The sequence below is a fragment of the Harpia harpyja genome, chromosome 3 (genome assembly GCF_026419915.1).
Source record: "Harpia harpyja isolate bHarHar1 chromosome 3, bHarHar1 primary haplotype, whole genome shotgun sequence".
In the NCBI taxonomy this organism is placed as follows: Eukaryota; Metazoa; Chordata; class Aves; order Accipitriformes; family Accipitridae; genus Harpia; species Harpia harpyja.
In genome coordinates this window covers 10,437,978-10,460,010 of record NC_068942.1, presented here as the reverse complement: position 1 = coordinate 10,460,010, position 22,033 = coordinate 10,437,978, and the positions used below count along the sequence as shown (strand labels likewise).

At 45.5% G+C, this 22,033-nt stretch overlaps 1 protein-coding gene across 1 annotated transcript in view; it reads right to left on the bottom strand.

Annotated features, from left to right (window-relative positions):
- SEC63 (SEC63 homolog, protein translocation regulator) overlaps nt 1-7,925 on the bottom strand; it is a 62,000-nt gene extending 54,075 nt beyond the window's left edge. Inside the window, exon 1 of the mRNA XM_052781378.1 lies at nt 7,613-7,925. Within this exon, the coding sequence (XP_052637338.1) occupies nt 7,613-7,736 (124 nt within the window). The 5' untranslated portion in view covers nt 7,737-7,925. The remainder of the gene's footprint in view (nt 1-7,612) is intronic.
- Between the last annotated feature and the right edge of the window lie 14,108 nt (nt 7,926-22,033).

Sequence of the window (22,033 nt, the reverse complement as noted above, 5' to 3'; positions counted from 1 at the left end):
ATCTTCTCAGCTGTACCCTTATTTAAAAACTGGTGCAGAAATGAATCTTTTTGGTCAGGAAAGAAATGAAGTACCTATTTTGGGTTTCTCCCTACTCTTGATAACGGTCCAACCAGCATGACCTCCCTCACCATGAAATGCAGGCACATCTGTGTCAGGTCCTTGCTAACAACTGAGGGAAAGGACTACAAATCCCTCAGTGGGAGAAGGAAGCACCTCAGGGTGAAAGGACACAGCAACAGCCCCAGTCTAGACTTGTTCAAATTGCTGCAGATCTGCACCCTTCTTCACAGCCATGAATTTGAAGAACAAAAAAAAAAAACCCCCCCAAAAAAGTCACCCCCCAAAAAACCCACCCCCAAATCCTCACTTTGGAATCGCTGTTGATCCCATTCCTCATCATTTACCTTGCTCCTCTCAAATTCCTGCTCCTCCCGCAAGAACTGTTTAGCTGCCTATGAAACCATAACTGAACCATCACACTTTACCCTTGAATGTATCAGGTTAAACAGTGCTAACTTGAATCCTCTAATACACAGCCTGTACATCCCGGTAGTTCAGTGTCATCTACATCACTAGTCAAGATATCCTTGCAGCAAGTAGAAAATGAACAACAAGGTATATAATAAAACTTTTACAACGCTGTTTTCATAAGCTTCCATAACAAAAGTTGAATTTAAAAAAAAAAAAAAAATAGAAACAGCTGTATTTTCATGTACATGTAATGAGAGATAAAGTTCTTTAATAGCTTGATCTTGATCTTGCAACAAAAAGCTTTTCAGAATTAAGTGTTCTGGACAGTCTTGAAGCTACTCAATTAATCTCTAATACAGGATTATTAATCTTATTTTACTGCTAGGAGGCTACAATGCTTATAATAAGATTACAATACTTCAAAAAAATTCCATGAAAAGACATGCCTTTTTTCCAAATAACAGAGTAGTTTAGATAACTGTCCAAATGCTTTGTTTTGAAAAGTATTTTTAGAGATAATTGCTAGGCATTACTAATGACATCTCATGATGTTTGCCCTTTCTTCAAATGTTTCTGCAAAAACCCCTACTGCTTCAAAACAGCAATATAGTAAAAAATTAAAATAGTATGAAGTATCACCATTATATTCTATTCTCCCTTTTAATAGTCACCTAATAAGCTGTATTTTTCTGAACTTGAAATTATTTAAGTTAACCATAGTACACTCAATCTCTCAATACCTCAAAAAATTTCAATTTATATGTAATAACAGTTCTTAAACACATAACTGAGTTTCACTGACTCTCCTCCCACTTCCTGACACAATGCTCAAAGGTTGTATTAACAGGAGAGGATAAGCACACACACATATAGGCATAAAATGCTTATATTCACGATACCAAGTTTTCACACCCATGCTCATCCACCACATTAGCGTTAGCAATGAGTATGGCATCCTGTGTTTTCATCCTGTCCTTTACCAGCATCCTGTACCTCTACCCTGTACCACAAAATACCAAAACGCTGTGAAATACTTTTGAGGTAAGGTTAGTAAGATTTCAATGAGCTGTGAGCAAGGACAGGGGTCACAGTTAACCCACTCCAACCAATCTTGTCTCACCAGAGGATTACAAGCAGCACAGAAGAATTTTACCCCACAGTGGGAGCAACAGTGTTAGGTGCACTTCCTCTCCCGCAGCTGCCGTAAGGTGCAAGTGCTTATTACTCCATTACAGATAAAACAGAAGAAATGCTGCCTGCATTCTCTACATTGGCTTGAGTCATATCCAAATTGCAGACTCACTGTTTGTCCTTAAAGAGCCAAATAAACTTTATAGCCTCAGTTCCTCTACTTCCATCTTAAAGCAGGGGATTAATATGGATCTCTGAAGACAGCCTCAAGATCTACAGATGAAAAATGCACCAAAAAATTACAAAGAAACCTTCCTATTTACACTACTACATAGAGATATCCAGTATAATGAGCAGATATACAGAGAAGTATGGCTTCTAATACAGTAAACCTTTACAGGAGAACTTTTTCAGGATTTCTATTGAGGTTTTGAACACGGGTGCCAAGTATTACCCATCTACAGTAGCATACAAAAAACCCTACTGCTTCAAAATAGCAATATAGTAAAAAAATTAACAAAATAGTATTAAGTATCACCATTATATTCTATTCTCCCTTTTAATAGTCACCTAGTAAGCTGTATTTTTTAAGTATTTCTGTACTTTGCCCAGCCTCAACACAAAGTTTGGAATAGAACGGGAGATCTCAAACTATCTATGCTACTTCCTAGAGGCATGGCATCTTCAAAGATTAGCAGGGAATAGCATCCTTTAACCAGATTTGTTTAAGTTTTTCTTTGTATTAGCCTAGTGTTCTTCAAGAAAACTTTAGCTACATCTCAGAAACAGAAACATTTGAGAGGGGAGGGTGCAGGGGAAAAAGGTTGGTGGGCAACAGGACAACATATAGCTGGGGGGGATGGAGACCAACCAACAAAAAAAAAAAACCCACCACACTTTATATGGATTTCTATCACAATGAAAGTAAACTGAACAGCTTTTATCCATTTCATATCAGTATTTTTTTCCTAGACAAAAAAATGCAGCAGCTCATTTTTTTCCATTCCTACAGTAGGTTTTTCTGTTCTTACACTTCAAGAAGGAAGATCCATGTTCCAAGCAGAATAGCTCCTACAGCTTCTTTTCTCTCAGAGATGAGACTACAAGAGAAAGTGTTCATTAACATTATCCCTGCATTCACAGCTATTATTCTTTGGGGGTTTTGAACTGTTTTCAACATCTTGTTCTGTTCGAGTTACTGTAAAAGACTCAGGATAGAGACTTTTATTCTTTCCAGCAGCTTTGTAACACATTATGAATACCCAGTGCCCTAAAACAGGATAATTTATTTAATGTAGACCTAAATCAACTCAAAAATTGGATGAAATGACAAGCTTTCACAGATACATGTACTTAACTATGAAGCACATCACAATCTACAAGCACCTGTTTCAGCACAGCTTTATAATTATGAGTCTCAATTCAGCAGCACAGGTATAAGTCAAAAAGTACACAAAGTTCAGCAAACACATCAGCATTGTACAATAACTGGTGCATTATCCAACTAAATTCATTCACCAATCCACACAAGCCTACAGTGAAACTGGTTCAAAGCAAGTCCAACAACACAAAGATATTTGATGGGCATTTATCCATCCCTAACTGCTGAGAAAAAACATCTTTTTTTTTTTTCCAACTCTTACAATTAACTTTTTGAAAAACAACTCAAAAATTCTCATTTCAGAAAATACTTTTTAGTTAAGAAATGAATCTGTACCAGAGTTACTTTTTAACAACTGTATTTTTTTCTTCCAAATCAAGAACAGTCCTTGCAATAGTTTTCCTCACAGTAATCATGTTAAAGTTATACCAATATTTAACCAAAAAGCAAGTAATCCACAAAAAGTATGAACTGGTTGGGGTTTTTTTAATAATACAACACATATACACACATATATGTTTTAAAGATACAAGTCAAGGATAAACAACATGGCAGTTTCACCATCATCACCACCAAAAGAATCAGTCTTCTCCCCCTCCAAGCTCAGTCACATCCTGCACCATCCCTGACATCCACAAAGTGAATCCTACCCAGAAACTAATACAGATTCAAAGTAACACACAAAAAATGCGCCAAAAATTAGTTTTAGCTCAAATGAATTCCTTCCAGTCCCTCACACTGCTCAGGTGCTCCCTTTGGCACAAGGCAGGGGAAGAAATACAAGACTTGCTCTGTTGGAGCACCGCTACCTTGAAGCAGTTATGAAACTGCAGCCCAAGACATAAAGCTGAACAATTAACCTTTTACAAGAGCCTTATTACCTCTACAATGAACACCAAGGAGATAAAGTCTTTGGGACAAATCTGTTTTACAAAGTCAATTACCTGCTTGTTTGGTTTATCAAAGCTGAGGTAATGAAATTATAGGACAGTTCACAGGGCGACTTCCACACCACAGCAAAACCTTCCCAAATATAAGTATTGATCCCTACTGCAGGCTGCAGCAACACTTCATATGGACTCTCTCAGAATGCCCGGAGAAAGCAGGTTTAGACACACAGGAAATAAAAGCAGCTCAAATTTTACTCAGGACTTGAGAGAGACAAGTTAAATCATGCTGTTCTTCAAGACAGTAGTATTGAAAAGGCCTTTCAAAAGTTTATTTTAAAAAGAACTAAGAGCAAAATCTTAATGGCTTGCCAAAAAACTATCCTGCTAAAAATCTGACATTAGGCAACACATTTTGAATATTCTCAAATATGTAAAGCAGTACACATAATTCTTACTTTCCAATCTTCACTATGGCAAAAACAAACACTGGGTTTTTTTTATTATTATTTTTATTTACTCTATGGGCATTTACTACAAAACCACAGCACAGAACAAATCCTAAAACGTTACGGACCATCAGCGATTCCCAGATTTTTGGTGCTAAACCTCACTTGAAGAGAGCCATTGATGTTTTGCACTCTCGATCCTCTCCTTCCACTGGCGCTCTCTACTGTATCAAGTACCAGCAATCTATGGCATTGTATTTGTAGAAGGAAGCAGGAGGCACTGAAGGCTCAACCTCCATGCTATAAGCACTTCACTCTTGCTTCAGACTAGCCCTAGTCCACTCTCACAAAACAACGTGTGGCTGAAGCACATCTTCCAACCTAGTTTTTAGCAGAAAAGGAATCTGCTCTGTGTCTTTTGGGTACTCTGGTTCACATTGCGAATGGGTCTTGAAGTGAGGAGGACAGGCATGTGATTTGCTTCAAAAGTTCACTCCGACCCAGCCTTCTCACTCCTGGCAGGCTGAAACAGCTAGCCAGTCCACCTGGACCTCACCAACTCTGCCCAGGGCCACAAAGGCACCTCTGCGCTGGACTTCCTAGCACAGGTAGGACAAAACACAATTTCAGAAAAAAAATGTTAGTTGGTCCTACGTGGAGAGAGCAAAGGTCTTGGCCGAGCTTATTCAGTTTGGCCCCGTCCCGTTCCTCACTGGTTGGAAAACCTGCTCTAAATTAGTATCAAAATAAACATCTCTTATCAAAGTCTAGATATTCCTGCTCATTACAGGATCAGAAGCTAGCAGTGCTGGAAAATTTATCTTCTGAAGACATAGGTCTTCTCTTAGCTTCTGAAATTATACATGTGTTTTGGGTTGTTCTGTTGGTTTTGGTGAACTATTCTAAAAACAAGAAGTCATAGCTAAACAATTGATACTTTGCATCATCACGAGGTTTTAATTTATTCCTGAAATCCGGTTCAAAAGCTGGAACAGGTATGGCTGAACACATAGGAAGCTGTATGAAGACTATTCAGAGCATTTTGCTGGCAACGAGTAGCACAAGAGCCATACACTTAAACTAGAACAAGACAATGAAGCACGGGAGCGCTCCAGTAGCCCTGAATGTGATCTGCACAACACCTCAACTCTTTGTTCAAAAAGAGCCTGCAGAACAGAACACAACCAGAAGACTGTAGGCACACTATTGAACCACATGCTAAAAATTGGACTATACTCACATTTTAAAATCCATTAAGACAATTACGAGGCTGAAATCATTCTTTCATTTCCATTCATTGCCATGACTGGTGCTTTTCACTTAGTTGAGTCATTTTTGTACCAACAGCATAATAAAATCTACCTTGTGTTTTGGAAAGTATGGTTTGATACAGCTTTGTAAGAATCCAGCACTAATTGCAGAACGATATGCAGCAGGCCCTCCACACACTCGACAATGCTGACTAGAAGGAAAGAAATGAGCAACATTTAATGGCAGGCCTATTTGGAAACTGGGTACAACCCATATAGCATATTCCAATGTTAGGTTTTCATTTTCTGCCATTCTGTAAGGACACCTGAATATCAAATATAAGAGTAGTAAAGCATTTCCAAGTCTGACAGCATTTCTATGGCTTTTCCTGCTTCTGTTAACCCCGTGAAACTGAAGTTAACAGCACCGAGTGTCGCTGCTGGCCATACCATTCTGCACAGCATCTCAACTAAGTCACATCATTTTTCCCAAGAAGCAGCTGCTAAGAACTACAGAGGAAGTAAAACATTATTCAAGAGAAGGAGCTATTTTCTCCTCCCCACCTCCCACCCTTCACCAGAATAAAAATAAAACAAAAATCTTGAGTTTTGGAGAAGGGTTACAGAAGTAAAGTTCTCTCCTCTCTTTGATCCCCCGCTCCTTAAAAACAACCCAAAGATTACAAAATGTCCTCAACAACAGTAACGCCTTCCTCTTGCAACAGTCAGGACTCAGAAAGACAAGGCAGAGAAACCTTTCTTTACAACAGAAAGAACTAACTCCTCAGCCGTACAACAGGTAGTATCTGGAGGGCAGAGATCAATCCTCCAAAGAGGTTCCCTAGCCAGTGCCCTGTCAGAAGCCACAGGCATGTCTGTCAGCAACCAAGATTGTAAACAGTTATGTTTTAGCACCAAACCAGCATTTTTCATAATTCAGTATTTCTTTTACATATAAAACTAAGTTAAACAGAACCACACAAGCCATTTAAAATGGCATACAAAGACACTAAACCACCACACATTCAATGTAAAAAGATGCAGTGAATGAAAGGGATTCTTCTCAGATTGCAAAGCACAAGTGTTCTTGAAAGGTCAGTAGTTTCAGTGACAGGAATCAGCATCAAGCATCCCTGTTCCACTGAGCATGTAATATCCTACCTCTAAACACTATCTCTACAGCCTTTTTCATCTCAAAACTGCAGTTTAAAATGTGTTCCTGTGCAGCCTATATATCAACATGCCTTCTCCTTCCAAGAATAGAGGGATGCAGGAAAAACAAATAGGGAAGCGGCTGTGGAAATGAAATTCAGAAGTATTCAGAGAAACTTTCTAACATGGCTTGGGGCCACAAAACATCATCCCGAAGGGCGGAACAGAAATCTAGCACTTTGGACATTTAACCGTGACTTGCAATGGGAAAAATTAAAGCCCCATTTTCACACTCACTGTGACCTTCCAGCATATAAAAGCAGAGCCTGGTAACTTTTCCTCTTTGGCCTCAACTCAACAGTTCATTCTTTTCCCACGATGAAAATTTAGGTCATCCGCCCCGAAACGCCCCGGGAACAAAACAAAACAAAACAAAACAAAAAAAAAAAAGTCCAAAACACAAAAACCCCAAACAAAGCGTTAGACCCCAGCGCAGCAATGACTCTGCAGGAGCAGAGGCGCGGAGCAGAGCGCGCTTTCGGGGAGGCGGGCTCGGACCCTCCCGTTTGCCGCCTGCCCCCGGGTACCGCTAAATGGCTGACAGCGACTGAAACGCGAGCCCGCCGCTCTCCCCCCACCCCACCAGAAGCGGCAGCCCCCGGGGTCGCGTTCCGCCGTGCTCCCCGCAGGGCCGGCCGAGGCGCCCCAGGCGGAGCGGAGCGGCGCCGCTGAGGGCCCGGCAGGAGGCACGGCCCGGTCCGGCCCGGCTCGGCTCTGCCGCGGCTGCGGGGGGCGGAGGGGGACGGGGGGGGGGGGGAGTAGGGGGAGGGGACGCCCGTGGCGGCGGGCGGAGGCGCAGGCCGGGCCCGGGGCAGGGCCGCCGCTCACCGGCGTGCTGGTCCCGCGGCCACAGGTAGTAGGTGGCGGGGATGACGATGAGCCCCACGAAGCTGGTGAGGAAGTAGAAGAACGTGTTGCCGCTGTCGTCGTACTGGAACTGCTGCCCCGCCATGGCCGCTCAGCGCCGCGCCGACCGCCTACACACACACACACGCCCCGCCGCCGCCGCTGGCGTCCCCGCCGGCGGCCCGGTCTCGCCGTCCCGGCTCGCGCGGGGCCGAGCCAGCCGCTGCGGGATCCCGCGAGAACGGGCGTCTCGCCCCCGCCCCCTCCCGGGCACCGCCGCGGAAGGAGACGTGTCACTCTGCAGCCACCATAGCCGCTCGGGCGTCACGGGCGGCGCGCGCGCACGCGCCTGCCCACCCACCCACCCACGGCACCCCCCGCCCGGCCGCTGATTGGCTTGCCGAAAGCCCCGCCCCTCACCTTCCGCCGCGCTGCGAGAGCCGCCTGCGCAGAGCCGGGAGTGGGGAGGGGCGGTTCCCTCCGGTTTCCTCACGTCCCCGTCGTGTCCCTCTCCCTGTCGCCGACCCGAGGGGCGTCGTGACTCTGCCCGCCTCCCGCGGGCGGGTGGCCGACAGCGATGGCCTGCAGAGAGCGGGGTGCTGAGCCCCGCCTTGCCCCCGGGCCGCCGCCTCTTCCCCACAAGATGGCGCCCCTGCCCCGGTGTAGCGCCACCGCTGCCTCCCGGTGTTCCCTGCCCTCGTCCCCGGGAGAAAGAGGTGTCCCCGGGAATTGCTGGGGCCTTGAGGCCGGGGAGGGGCGCGACTGGCGTTTTGCGGCGTGCGGAGGAGCTTGTGGGAACAGTGTTGGTCTTACCGCAAATGCGGTTGGAGCTGGGCTGCTGTGCGGGAGCGGCTGTGGTTTGCGCTGGGCGTGGGGCCGTTGAGGTCGGCGAGGGGAACGGGAGCGAGCGGGGAGGGCTGCAGGAGTAGGGCTAGGGAAGAGAGGCAGGCCATGAGGGTAGAAGGCGGGAAGCAGCATTCAGGGAGTAAATACGGGACCAGAAGGCACGGTGTTCTTAAGATGCGTAAGAACTTGGATAAGGAAAGTAGTTCGGTCACACAAAGCCCTCAAGATTTGGAGGGTGGACCCTGAGCAGCTGTGTGAGGGCAAACATTAAAAAGTATCTAATTCTGAATTTAGTTGCAGGAATGATCATGCTCCACAAGAGGATGTGAATCTAAAGGTGTGAAATCAAAAGGCAGATACTGTGTTGACATTCATTGCACCATTAATGGCAAGTTACCTCTTCGAAGTAGGAAAGGTAGCAACCTTTTGCCCATTTGTGCCCATTCATGAGAATATGCCCGTCTCTACAGCTTCACAGTCCAGCGTACAGCCACTCATAAAAGTGATCTCATAAATATCTCACAGTTCCAGTACTTGTAAATTCAGACTATGGGAAAACATGACACAGAGGTGGTGATGGCATCACATGCAAGGCAAGCATTAGGCCTACCTTAGCGGGAAAGAAGTGCTGTCCCAACATTAAAGAAGACTAATGTCAGAAGTGGAGAGAAAGGTAATAATGCCACAACCAATGAGTGGCACCAGATGTCCTGCTGCCATGATACAGTAATCCCTAGATGGAAGAAATAGCTTTAATTTTTCTGGGAAATGATTTTGTGTTAATTAAAATGTTTTTTTAAAAAAGGTTTTATTTTTTTCATTGATATTCTTTGTAATTGTTCCCAGTTAGATCCTTGTAGGGTTCATAGGCAAAGTTTAAGATATTTCCTTCTATGTCTTTTGCTATGTACACTGCCTTTCAGTATGATACACCCTCTGCAGTGACAACTCTTGCAGTAGCTGTTTTGGAAGATAGCTGAATGCATGAAATTCCCCTCCCTCTGTGCGTTTCTAGTCCTTCATGTTTCACAGTGAGGCAGTGAAAAGCTTCTGTACAGTAAAAAAGGTGGGAGGACAGGTAGAAACCTGCACGTGTACTTAACCCAGTTTTGTAAGCAGAGGAAATGCTCTTTCTGCAACTGTATTCAGTTGTTGAGTATGTTACTTCAGTCAGATAAAGGGGCAGAGCTCTCAAAGACGATTAAGTTCCCACAGGCTTTGTGAAAGCAACCTGTTAGATGAGGAAGGCTTGTGGGTGCACCGGCTTGTGGGTGCACTGACTTGAAGGACCAGCAGCGGGTGAGCTCAGATCTTACTAGACACTGTAAAATCCACACGGTGTGGGTGACAGTGTGGGTAAGTGCCCTGTAGAAAATCTCTGGTTGATGCCTTCAGCCGATCACAGGAGCCAGATCAGGAGGAAAGCAGGTATCACTCGTGTTGCAGATGATGAGACTGCTTCTTAATGCCACTGTTTTGGAGCCCAGCTGTGGATTTTTTATCAGTTGCTGGCAACATCGCCCCTTTGCCCTGTTGGCGTGTGAGGGGGTTGCCTGTGGCATTACCTGAGCTAGTGAGGGAATCCTAGGGGGCTGCTCTTGGCCTCATCCTGTCTCTGCTTTCCCGCTGCCACCCTGTTCCGGCTATTAGCCAGGAGCCACTGGAAAGGAGGGCCCGAGAAAAATAATTCCTGCTGTCTGGCTCTGGTAGTGCAGGGCTCCTGGGCCAGGAGGTGGGGTGCACAGTAATTAAATAGCAGTGACCAGAGGCCATTCTAGCGTAGACCCCAACAGTTTGTTTGAGTGTTGTTCCTTATGTACACAATCTCCACATAAACAGTGATGGTGATCCCTTGCTTCCCAGGGAAAAAGGAGAAGCAATGTTGCTTTTTCCACTCATGGCCTGTCTGGAAGGTCACCTGGGCAAAAACAGCCCCACCTGCTTGGATTTCAGGGGCAGCTGGGTCCACTGGAGGTGAAGACAGCATTATGGGAACTCCCAGTAGATAGCTATTTCTAAACTAGAGGAATTTGATCTCCCCAAAATGCTTCCAAAATAATTCCAGCACCCATTGTGTCAACTCAGAAAAGCACTCTTTTTTCACAACACAGCACTGTCATGCTACTAGCAGTTGTAGTGGGCCCTTCCACGTGGGCAGGATCTGCGCAAATGGGTTACTACGGCCATGGGAGCAGCACCCAGCATCTCACAGCACACTTGCTCGGTCCGTCTGGCTTCCCTTCAGCACCCTGCACCAGGTTCAAATTGCTTGGTGTTAGACGCATGGTCATTTGCGCAGTGGTTTCACAGTCACCAGCATCTCTTGCACATCCACTGGTGATGTTTCCGATCTCATGGGAGGTTGTCAGCTGCTGGCTGCCTCTACCAAGCGTGCGCCTTCAGGCTTTTATCGAGGGAATGTTACAAAAAGGCAGCCTACTGAGTTCAGTCCTACCTGTACTACTAACCATGCAAGCCAGAGACCAAGATTACTGGCAAGAGAGAGTGCTCTGACAAGATCCCATAATCTCTGTGGAAGAAAAGAAACAACAAACCTGGTGAGGTACCAAAGATGACAGTCAGACTGGTTTAGTGGGTAGGAATGGTGAAATTTAGAACATTTCAGCTGTAACAGATACGTAGTTTCCAAATGGAACAGAAGATTTTATGATTGTGAAATGGAAATTACAATCTAGCAGATACGCCTACAGTTGTGGGGACTTGTGTCCCAGATGCCATGACCTTTCTGATCTTCTGTGATGTGGTGGACTGCCTTCTGGCAGCCGATGGAGTCTGGAGAGCCGGGATTTCCAGAGGCCATCTGGCCAGCAGTGGCATTATGGAAATTACGCATGCCAGCCACCATGACAGGATTCGACTCTAGGATTCCGCTGAATCAATATGCCAAAAAGAGATTCTTCTATGAAGTCCTTTTTACCAATAGCTCTACAGCTTGAGCTAGGTGTCTCCAAAGAGGGACCCCAAACAAAGAAATCGCTGGGCAATTATATGCTTACGATCTAAGTTGCCCACCCCTCACGCCACAGTTTGGACCAACAGTATGGCTTCATTTTTTGTTGCCTCTGTCAGAGGTTTGGTTTGTTCCCTTAGTCCTGGTACCCGCAGTCGGCAAAACCCAACTGCACCTAAAATCCTTTGTAGCTGTTTTTTTTGTAACTGGCTGAGGAATTTCAATTATAGCTTTTACTCTTCCTGGATCTATTACCCACGGTCCTTCCTTTAAAATGAATCCCAGATATTTTACTTCTTTTGACATAGCTAGAGCTTGGATGGTGATGCACAGTGTCCCTTGGTTGCTAAGGCAGTACGTGAATGTATAGTATCTTTTAAACAGCCATTACAATTTCTACTAGCTATTAGTAAATCATCTACATACTGCATTAAAACTGACAGGCCAGATAACTCAATATCCTTTAAATCTTCTTTTAATAGCCGAGAAAATATGATGGGAGACCCAGTAAACCCCTGCGGAAGGCAAGTCCATGTCAACTGTTGTCCGTTCCAGGTGAAAGCAAACAAGGGTTGGCTTTCTTCAGCGATGAGAATACTGAAGAACGTCACGTCCAAATCAATCACAGTAAAACACATAGACCCGCGCGGTATTTGCAAGAGCGCAGCAGAGGGATCCGGCACTGCGGGCGGTGGGACCATAACGTACTGGTTCGTTGCTCTCGAATCCTGAACAGGTCGGCACTCGGGATCCCCATCGTTACCCAGTCTGGGTATTTTTTCTCACCGGTGCTACGTGGGGATTCACACACCGTCCAGATTCCCGGGGCGAGGTTCTGACGCGCCCGTGTTGCCGTACTTGCGCTGCCTGCCGGGGCTGGGGGCTGCCGCTGGACGGCAGGGGGCGCGCCCGCCCCGCCCGCTGCGCTACCGCCTGCGCCGGGTCCAGCCCTTCTACGTCATGTTGCTACGTCAGTTCTCGCGTCAGTTCCCCATTTACCCCATCGCCACCCCCCACCCCAAGTCCGCGGGCGGCGCTTCTGGGGTGTTTGTTGTCTCTAGGTCGGGGTCCTGGGCTGCGGCTGCTACGCGTACCCCGCGGGGATCGAACCGGTGGCCGTGGGTGAGGGGTGTAATTGTACAGCCAGGGTTTGGAGGGGATCTCTTCCCAATAAACAAGCTGGGGACTCTTCTGCTGTTACAGATCTTCCCCACACCCCTTTATTTCCTATTACTAATAGTAATGGTTTACTTAAAACATGTTCTCCTTTTCCGGTTAACCCTGTGAATTAATACCTTGTCCTGTGACACAGATCCCTTCGGTACAAAATTAAAAGGGATAGCGTTGCTCCTGTGTCGACTAAAAATTCAACCTACCTTCCTTCTATTTTCCCAATTATATGTCCCTTATGATTTAGCTGAGCTTCCCACATCCCATAGACTCCCAATTTCCACAGAATCTTCTGGGTCCCCTGCCTCCAGCCATCCCAGATTACTTCTTGACTCCTGTCTTACACCTCCCATGTCCAGTTCCCTTCGAGACCCCCTCAGATGAAGCAGGCATTCTCCTTGCCAGTGACCAAGCTTCCCAGAGTAATGACACTTCTCTTCCCAGTTATTTCCAAGTCTTCTCATTCGTCTTTCAAAACTCTTGGTCTGATCTACCTCTTGCCCTGTTTTGCTCTCTTCAAGTCCGCGCCCCCGCCCTCTTAGCTGTAAACTCTGTGCTAGTGCTGCCACTAAAAGACTAGCTTCTTGTTGCTTTTCCTGTTTCTTTTCCTTTGCAAGTTCTGCTGTATGTTTTTCCTCCTGTCCATCAAACATAAACACTGCCACACTTAGGATCTTTTGTAAGGTCTCCCCTTGCCACCCAGGCATATGCTCTTTAAAACATTTCTGTATATCTGGGGCAGCTTCATCAAAAAATACACTTGCTGCTAGCTCATTGTTAAAGTTCTGTGCGGTCATTCCTCCACATGTTAATAAAGCTCGTGTGATCGTGCCCAGCAGTCACTAGGGTGTTCATCTAGCCTCTGCCTACATTCCTGTACTTTCGTCCTCTTCACTCCCAATTCTCCACAAGCTCTAATAGCTTCCACTCAATTCTGAATTTACCGTCTGACAGTTGACTCTGTCTCCTGCATTATTATAATCCCAATCCGGATCATTTGCCAGCCAAGGGTACCTATTTCCCCCAGCCTGTCGCGTCAATTCTGCATCCTTTTCAATTATTTTATCCCTTTCATCAGATCAAAATAAATCCTTCAATAATATTTGAGTATCCCCTCATGATGGATTATATCCAGCACAAATGTTTGAAAATAATTGGGCACACCGATCCGCATCTTTCCTCAGTCTAGGCATTTTACTCCCCCACATAGCTAAATCTCCCGGATTCCAGGGTTGATTAGTAAATACGCAATACTGGAGGAGGAGCGTTAGCTCCTCCCACTACAGGCTGCATCACAGCTGGATTTGGAAGAATATTAGCAGAAGAAGTAGCTGGAGGAGTGGCAGAAGCAGTAATTAAAGATGGGTTAGAATAAAGTGGAGAGGGGGGTGCATAGGATGGAGCAGATTCCACAAGCATATCTGTTGGATCACTTACAACTGCTGCAGCTAGAGTCATAACCCAGGTTCTCTGTGAACTTTTCTGACCATCTGCTTTATGGCAGTCATGTGCCCAATTGTTCCATACATACCAAAAATCCATTTGATAAGGTTTTTCATCTTCCAGAATATGTTGTATTAAAGTTAATTGCTTTTGGTCAAAGGATCCTTCACAGGGCCACACACACCACCACCACCACCCCCCCGTCTAGTCATCGCCAGCCATTCCTCCTGGCACAATGCTATTGCTCATTTTTTTTATAGACTTGCAATGCCATCTGTTTTCCTCCAATTTTCTAGTACCTCGGCTAAGGGCGTCCCCTTCTCTATGCCAGGTATGTTCCCAATATCTGTATGCCAAATTCATGTACCTTACACTGATCAGGCCATGCTCACCTCTCCTAGTGTGCTTCCAAGCTGGGACTTGAACCCACTCAAACCCAGAAAATCCAGAATTTAGTAGTGGAATTTTAACACTCACCAGTCAGCATCTCTGGTGCCCAAAGTTCCCAGGTGAACTCACCCGACGCCAGCAGCTGGACATTTGGAGACAAGAGGGTCCAACGTCCAACAGTGGTTGCCTAGAGTCCCATCTGGGTTACCAAACTGTTATGGAAATTACGCATGCCAGCCACCATGACAGGATTTGACTCTAGGTTTCTGCTGAGTCAGTAAGCTGAAAAGAGATTCTTCTATAAAGTCCTTTTTATTAATAGCGCTACAGCTTGAGCTAGGTGCCTCCAAAGAGGGACACCAAACAAAGAAATCGCTGGGCAATTATACGCTTACGATCTAAGTTCCCCACCCCTCGTGCCACAGTTTGGACCAATAGTAATATTAAGGCCTGGGGTCGTCTTGCTTTTTATTGGTTTGATCCGCTTGCTGTTTCGTTACCAAGCACTTGCTAAGTGGTCATCTTGTTATACAATATACAGTGGTTCTATATCCTGTTTCACCTCCTCTTAGGCTGGTTTTGACCGGTTCTGTAGTTAGCTGTTTGGCATGTTGTAATACGGTTGTTACAGTTCATATACCACAATCTATAGGCTTCGTCTACTCTAGCTATCAATGTTTAAGCTGCTAGTGCTAAGCTTTGACTAACTTTTTCTACAACTGTGGCAATCCAACACAGCGCTGGGAAGTTCTCCAGCTCACGCCATTGCCAAACAAGTCTGATAAGAAGGTGACGGATTTCCAATGATTTGCCAGTTTTATAGGTATATTAGTTTCTAGCAAAATGCAACATGACATTATATAAGACTAGCATATCTGGGTCATTAAGCCAACAAAAGAAGAAGGCTCTTAGTGTGTGCAGGTGAGAAAGAGAGAAGATAACAGGTTTGCATGGCATATTTCATTGAAATGAGCATTGCTAACAAAATAGCTCTTTGTAAGAGCTTCAGAAGCACCTGTAGTCATGGAAAAGCTACAGGCATGAGAAAGGCAGCAGGATCTGCACTGCATATATAGATGGGACCCACCTCAGGCTGCCCAGCAGTGTTGGGTGGCCAGGCAGATCCCTGCCTTTGTTCTGCTCCTGGTCCACTCTGCGGGCAGTGTCACACAGGAGCCTGCATGTGACCAACCTGACGAGCCACGAACCAAAAAAAGACTCTCACGAAGAGAAATACACTAAGGGAGGGAAGGTGCCTGCAGCTGGTTCCACTAGGGCAGGTGAGTGCCTGCACCCACTTCCCTGGAAACACCACTGCCCTGCTCACTGGCACTTTTTATTGCTGCTATTTTATATATTTCTGGCAGAGAAGCCAGATTCAAATTGATGGCTCAGCGATCTACCGCGGACCTGTCTTCTTTGGATTTGCCTGTTGGTTTTGATGGGAATAAAACTAGCAGTTGCCCAGAACCGTAGAGGAGCTGAGCTGTACAACGTATCTAACATGACCCTACAAGGAAGAAAGGTCCCATGTTTTAACCAGTTCTTGGGGTGTCCACAAGAGTGTAACTCCCTCTGGTTGGGATTACCACACTCTTGCGTCCCCCAATGTCTGATTTGCTTCCAAACAGGGGTGAGAAAAGATAATGTATCATTCTCCTTGGCATGCTGCCTAACATTTTGCTGCAATTTCCACAAAAAGTTCCATGGATGCACTCCTCACTAGGTACAAGGATTGGGCCAGACTGATAGCAATGGGATGGGGGAGGCAGGGGAGAAGTGCTGAAGGGCAGTGGTGTGGAAATCTGTAGGATGGGGAAATGGAGCTTTCCTGGGCAGTGCGCTGAGTACTGCAGAACTTTATGTGGTGGGCAGTTACAGATGACAGGAAAGTGGAGGGTTTTCCTGCTGAGAGGCGACAAGTTCAGGAAAAAGGTACTAGAGCAAGTTGCTGGCAGCTTGTATCTCAGCTGTGTAGAGGCTAATGGCAGCCCAAAACCCCACGATGGTCCTGAACAAAGTGCAGTGCCAGAAGAGTCAGGAGAGCGGGAAGATAAGAGCTTACGCACCTCATAAGCTCATCTGTGATGTTTGGGCTGTGATTCCCTGGAGTCTTACCCTTAGCAGAATATCCGACAATTCCGTTACATCAGGAATCAATTTGGTTGGCATTTTGGCCTACTTTCTTCTTTACTGTTGGGTGCAAGGGAGTAATTGTGGGGTGCAATACTGAAGCTGAGCAGTGCTGTAGAGGTTGAGGGTTTCCACCGACCTTGGTCCAAAATGCTGACCTTTCTCCTCTTTCTTCTTTCTCTTTTCTCATCTTTCTCTCTTCCTCTCTTTCTCTCCTTCTTTTCTTTCTCTCCTTCTTTTCTTTCTCTCTCTCCTTTTCTCTACCTTTCCCCCAGCCTCACACAGGGAGCAGCCATGAGGGTTTTGCCCTTGAGGAGGTGCAGGCTTTGCTGCGGGCTTCACAGGCATCAGAACAGGGCACTAATGTTGGGAATACTAACAATGAATGCCGGAGCGTGGCTGCTGCTTCTCTGGAAATTAGTAAGTGTTGCGGTTAAATCCAGCAACTGGGACTCAGGGGTATTATGAGGATAGGCACAACAAAGATGCAGTAAGTGGATTATCTGAAAAGTCCGTCCCATCCCCCCCCCTTTTTCCTTCGAGTTTCCCATTTTTGTTTAACTACTTTATGACATATTTTTAAACATGGCCTAAAAATGCTGCAATAGCACTGCCTTTAGAAATGGAAAATAATTTGTAAATTATGCTTGCTACTTGCCATTCAGAGCTCTTCAAACAATATCTGTTTCGATAGTTGACCTTGCAAATTGGGGAAGACAGAACTAAGTCACAAAGATTCCTGCGGGTTAAACTATTTTCCAAGCTGATTATGAAGCTTAGAGCTCAAATGGTCTTTGCACAGAAACTCACAAAATACCTTTTCTTTTTAAAGGGTTATCACCACCTAATTCATTTTACCTCTGATTTCGCATTAGAGGTATTGTTTACTCCTCTGCTGCTCAGAAAATGCTCAGGAAGTGTGATATTATAGTCCACCCCACAAGCCTACTCCAAGGTACAGCAGCTTAGCACAGCATAACACTGCCATCTGTTCACCATGGCTGGGCTTTGTTAATGAATATTGTTTGAATGTTTAAGAAGGGCTTTCCCTGACATTTTATTTACTTCTCAGTAATCTCAATCATGCTGCCAGTGATCAGGTGGAATTCCCATTGACACCATCACCTGGCTGCTACTGATGCAAGATTTGCCCAAGAAATAGTTGCAAAACCATGAATGCAATGTTAGGCACAGGGGCTTGTGCTGGCTTCCAAAGTGTTTTTATCAGCTTCCATTAACATTTGATAATTAACTACAGTTCCCCAGTTTACTTTGTCCTCTGCTGCTTTTTCAGGAACAAGAGCGTCTTGGTTTAGATTAAAGTCTCAGAAGGCAAAGGATAAAAATTGTTTTTCATTAAGATTAAAAAGCACATATCAAAGAGAAGTCATGGCAAAAATAAAAGGGATTTTAAAAACAGTACCTACTGGCTGAACTGATCTACACCTCATATTTGTGGCTAAAGCAGATGCTTGTTGGCATATACCCTTGATATAGAGAGCGGAGCTAGAGGAGGCACAGGGAAAAGCAACTGAAATGATCAAGGAGATCATCTTACGGTCATCTTACAGGGAGCAAGGAGGCAGGCTGGGACTCTGCAGAGGAGATGGCCGAGAAAGGACGTGTTGGAGGCTTACAAAGCTTTGGTAACACAGCCAAGCGGAAGAGCTGCTCGCAAGTATTGCAACAGCTGCATGGGGGAAACCGGAGGAAACTAGTCGGAGATTGTTTAAAACAGACATTCTTTATACAGACAGTAGTGAACTTTTGTTGCTGGCAGCTGCACAAGGCTGGGGGAGTTAGATGGTATCAGCAAGTTGATAAAAGAGTTAGATGGACAATAGATCCGTGGATCGGTACTAAAAGGACTAGGCCAGGACATAGCCCTGAACGTCCCTAGTACAGCAACGCTGGATACAGCAGAGAAAGGGGGCAATGGGCTATAGGAGGTGGCTAGGCTCACGTGCTCTCACTGGATGCCTCTCCTATTGCCTCTGCCCAGTGAAAGCAGCAAGACGTGCTTATATTCATGCATACCCACTGACTTCGGCCCCCTCCCCCTGGTAGAGGGGTTTCTTTGCTTCAAAAAGCTACCTTCTTTTCATGAACAGCCTCCTTGTCTGCAGTGTAATCAACAACCTCTTGAGGACACGTTGACTTTTCCACTTCTGCGTCAGAACTGTCCAGCCCATGGTGATTTCCACTTGGTCCCAACCGTCCCAGCTGAGAACTTTCATGCAACGGGAATTGGCTGCAGGATCAGCCTGGCCACACAGCTCCATGACATGTACTTCAATGTTGCCCATGGGAAGTCTGCAATAATTAAAGAGGGCGTTGAAGCCTCTTTAGTAAGCCGTGGAGCCAGGGAGTGCTCTGAAACTGTCCTGGTACATCACAGCAGCAGCCCAGCCTGTGACACTCCCAGTATGGAGCAGCCCCAGCAGTGAGATTTACTGGTGAGGAGCTGGGACAGTTCATGACAGAACTTACAGCTGCGCACCTCTGGGCACACCAAGTGCCTGCCTGAATTGTGTACCCAGGGCATCAGGAGTAAGATGGCCTTTAGTGCCGGACTCTGATCTTCCGCTCAGTGATCATCTGAAATCATGATCATGGGAGATTCAGGCACGGAAGGCAGGGAGTACAGGTTAATGTTTGAATCAGAGGGATTTAGCCTAATCTAGGAGGGATGGGGACATACACATCTTTGCTAGGGACAGGGCCAGGCCACCACTCCAGGAAGTCCCGACCACCTAGTGACTCACAGGAGGCCAGCAAATACACAATAGCTTCAGCCCAGCTAAACACAACTCTCACAGCTGCGATGGGGAAGGCATGCCCAGACAATGGGCAGCTTTACTGCTCAGTGGAGGTGTATTTTAAAGTTTGGGGTTTTTTACCTTGATGTCTGCCAATCTGTATGAAGTAAAGATCTGTAAGAACACCATTATGTGTTTTCATATTTATTTTTCCTTCACTGATTTCCAGTTTGCCTTTTTTTTTTTAACTCTTTAACTATCAGGCTGACAAACCCAAAGCTGTATTGTATTCTCCATCTTATGTCAGGCACGAGGTGATAAAGATCTGTAAACCAAATGCAGAGGCTGTGCAAGCATAATGAAGGGAATAATGTAATTCTTTAGGGCTTTTATTATCATTTCTCATGAAAGCATTGTACCTCATGACATAAATCTGCAACCACAACCTTTTCAAACACGGGCTACTACAGAGAGTTATTACTTAGGTGAGGTGAGGATGCAAGATTGATTTGTACAATGTCATGATACTGTGATGACATTGATTCCATTACCAGTATTTATTTTCTAAGCTTTTCTATATACAGGTCATTTACCTTTTTAAACTATCATAGCAAATGGAAGGGCTGTGTTCAGTGCCACATATGCAGCTGTACTTGGGCTCCCCCTTCTCCCCAGCAAAGCATACACCCCCTGCCCGAATTCCACCAAGCATTTCACATTATTCTTTCAGATGTGTAATGCTCTGCATTTTGCTACAATTAGATCATTTTCTGAATTAGTAAGGCAAAAGGAAAATGTACCATGATATGTTTTTGTGTGCTCCTAAAACCTACTTAGAATTGATTGAGCAGATTTTTAAAGACCAATGCAAGGACCTTTAGCGCTCTTCTCCAACTCTGTCAAAGGATTAACAGAGACCGCCACTAGCTGAGACTTCGTATGGTGTTATATTGATGTTTTTCACAGCTGAGCTACATATTTCCAAACACCAGGGTTTCTAATGCAAATGCTACAGCCTTTCACTGCAGCAACTTAGAGGAGCAATGCTATGATTTTAATAAAGCTGTCAGATTAAGTGACTGCATGGTTACACCATGATATTAATACACGTTCTTAACTGTCAATTTGTTAACTGGCTAATAAAAAGAGCCTAGCTTATAGGATTTTACTAATGAATATAATGCTTTGTTTCTGGGCAAAACATATGCTTTGGATATATAATTAGAAAAAGCCCCCCTCTCTCTCCCCCATCGAGAGAGCATGTGCAGCTGAATAAAGGAGCTCATTATACCTGCGAGGGGTCAAAGTCTGTGGATCTGTAGCTTATGGTATTATGACAGATTACAAAATCACTCTATTATGTTAGTCAGTCTGTTTCCAAGCACAAACTAGCAGGGAGCAGGGCACTAGAACCGCCCGAGCAGGGTGCCCATTGGCTTTCCCTGGCGGTCTTATGATGGGTCAGCTGGCGGTGACACCACTTCTGACAGCTCACATGTCAGACCTTCCCTGCCTGACTTCTGCCTTTGTTATCGCAGAGCCTCTTCACCGACAATCAATCCCTGCTTCAGGTTGCAAAGAGCTCCCAGTAAGAGCTGAAACAAATTTGAAATCCATGGGTAGCCATCACTTGTGCTAATGAAAGGGAAAAGCAGAGCACTTATGCTCCAGCTGACCTCTCTCAGGCTCTTGCCTTAAAAAAGAAAATTTAAAAGTTTTTAAGTAGAGAGGGGAGCAGCTAAACAGCAACAGCTGGGAGGGAAAGCATTGGGTTCAGCTTTAGTGCGTGTGTCAGTTTAAAAGGAAAAAAGTAATTCATATGCGGGATAAAGAGATTTCAGATATGATAGAGATCCTAAGAAATATTTGACTTGCCTAATCTTTCAAGGAAATTATTCTGCCGGAAAGTCTTACTCAGTCAACTCAGCATAAAACTCCTTGGTACCAAGGGGAAAGAAAATCCTCTTGTATTCAAGAAACACAGCGGTAGTCAGCACTGTGGGCACGTACATTTCTGACGACTGCACCTTTCCGAGATCCTACCGAAGATGGGTGGTTCCACCACTGCCTTGGGTTGGTTATTTCGCCCTCGCACCAGTCTGGCAGCTGCACCAGGGCCAGGAGGGCCCCAGCGCTGCCAGCATGGCACAGAAAGACTGGGGGGTAAACCAGAACTGGCAGGCTGGCTTAGGTAGCCCCTGAGCACTGGAACTAAAAAAGCCACCTTTGTGCCCCGTCATCAATTAATTGTGGTGCCCAGGAAGATGCAAAGTCTGACCAAAGCTTTTCCTGCAGCTGGGACTCATACAGGCTCCATCATGTGGGTTTTTGTCATGCCTAACAAATGGCGAGGTCAGGCTGCAGCCTTTCTGAGGGGTAATTTCTTTCCTCTTCTCAGCTGCTCTTATCACAAAACTTGTGGGCACTCATTTCTCTTTGCATCTTCTCCCCCGAATCCAGTGTGATTAAGATTTGCCAAGGGATTCAAAAGCCATGAGGGCATAATCTGCATTCACACCCCGTAAGCACCCAAGCTTGCTTTCCCCAGGAAGCCAAGTTCAGAAATGTGCTTGCCCTGTTATTCACTGTGGGCATTTTTTGTTGAAATACCGTGTTGAGAACACACTTTTAACCATCCCACGTTTACAACAGGCACTGAGCGTCTCACAGCAGCAGTAGCAATAGCAGCAG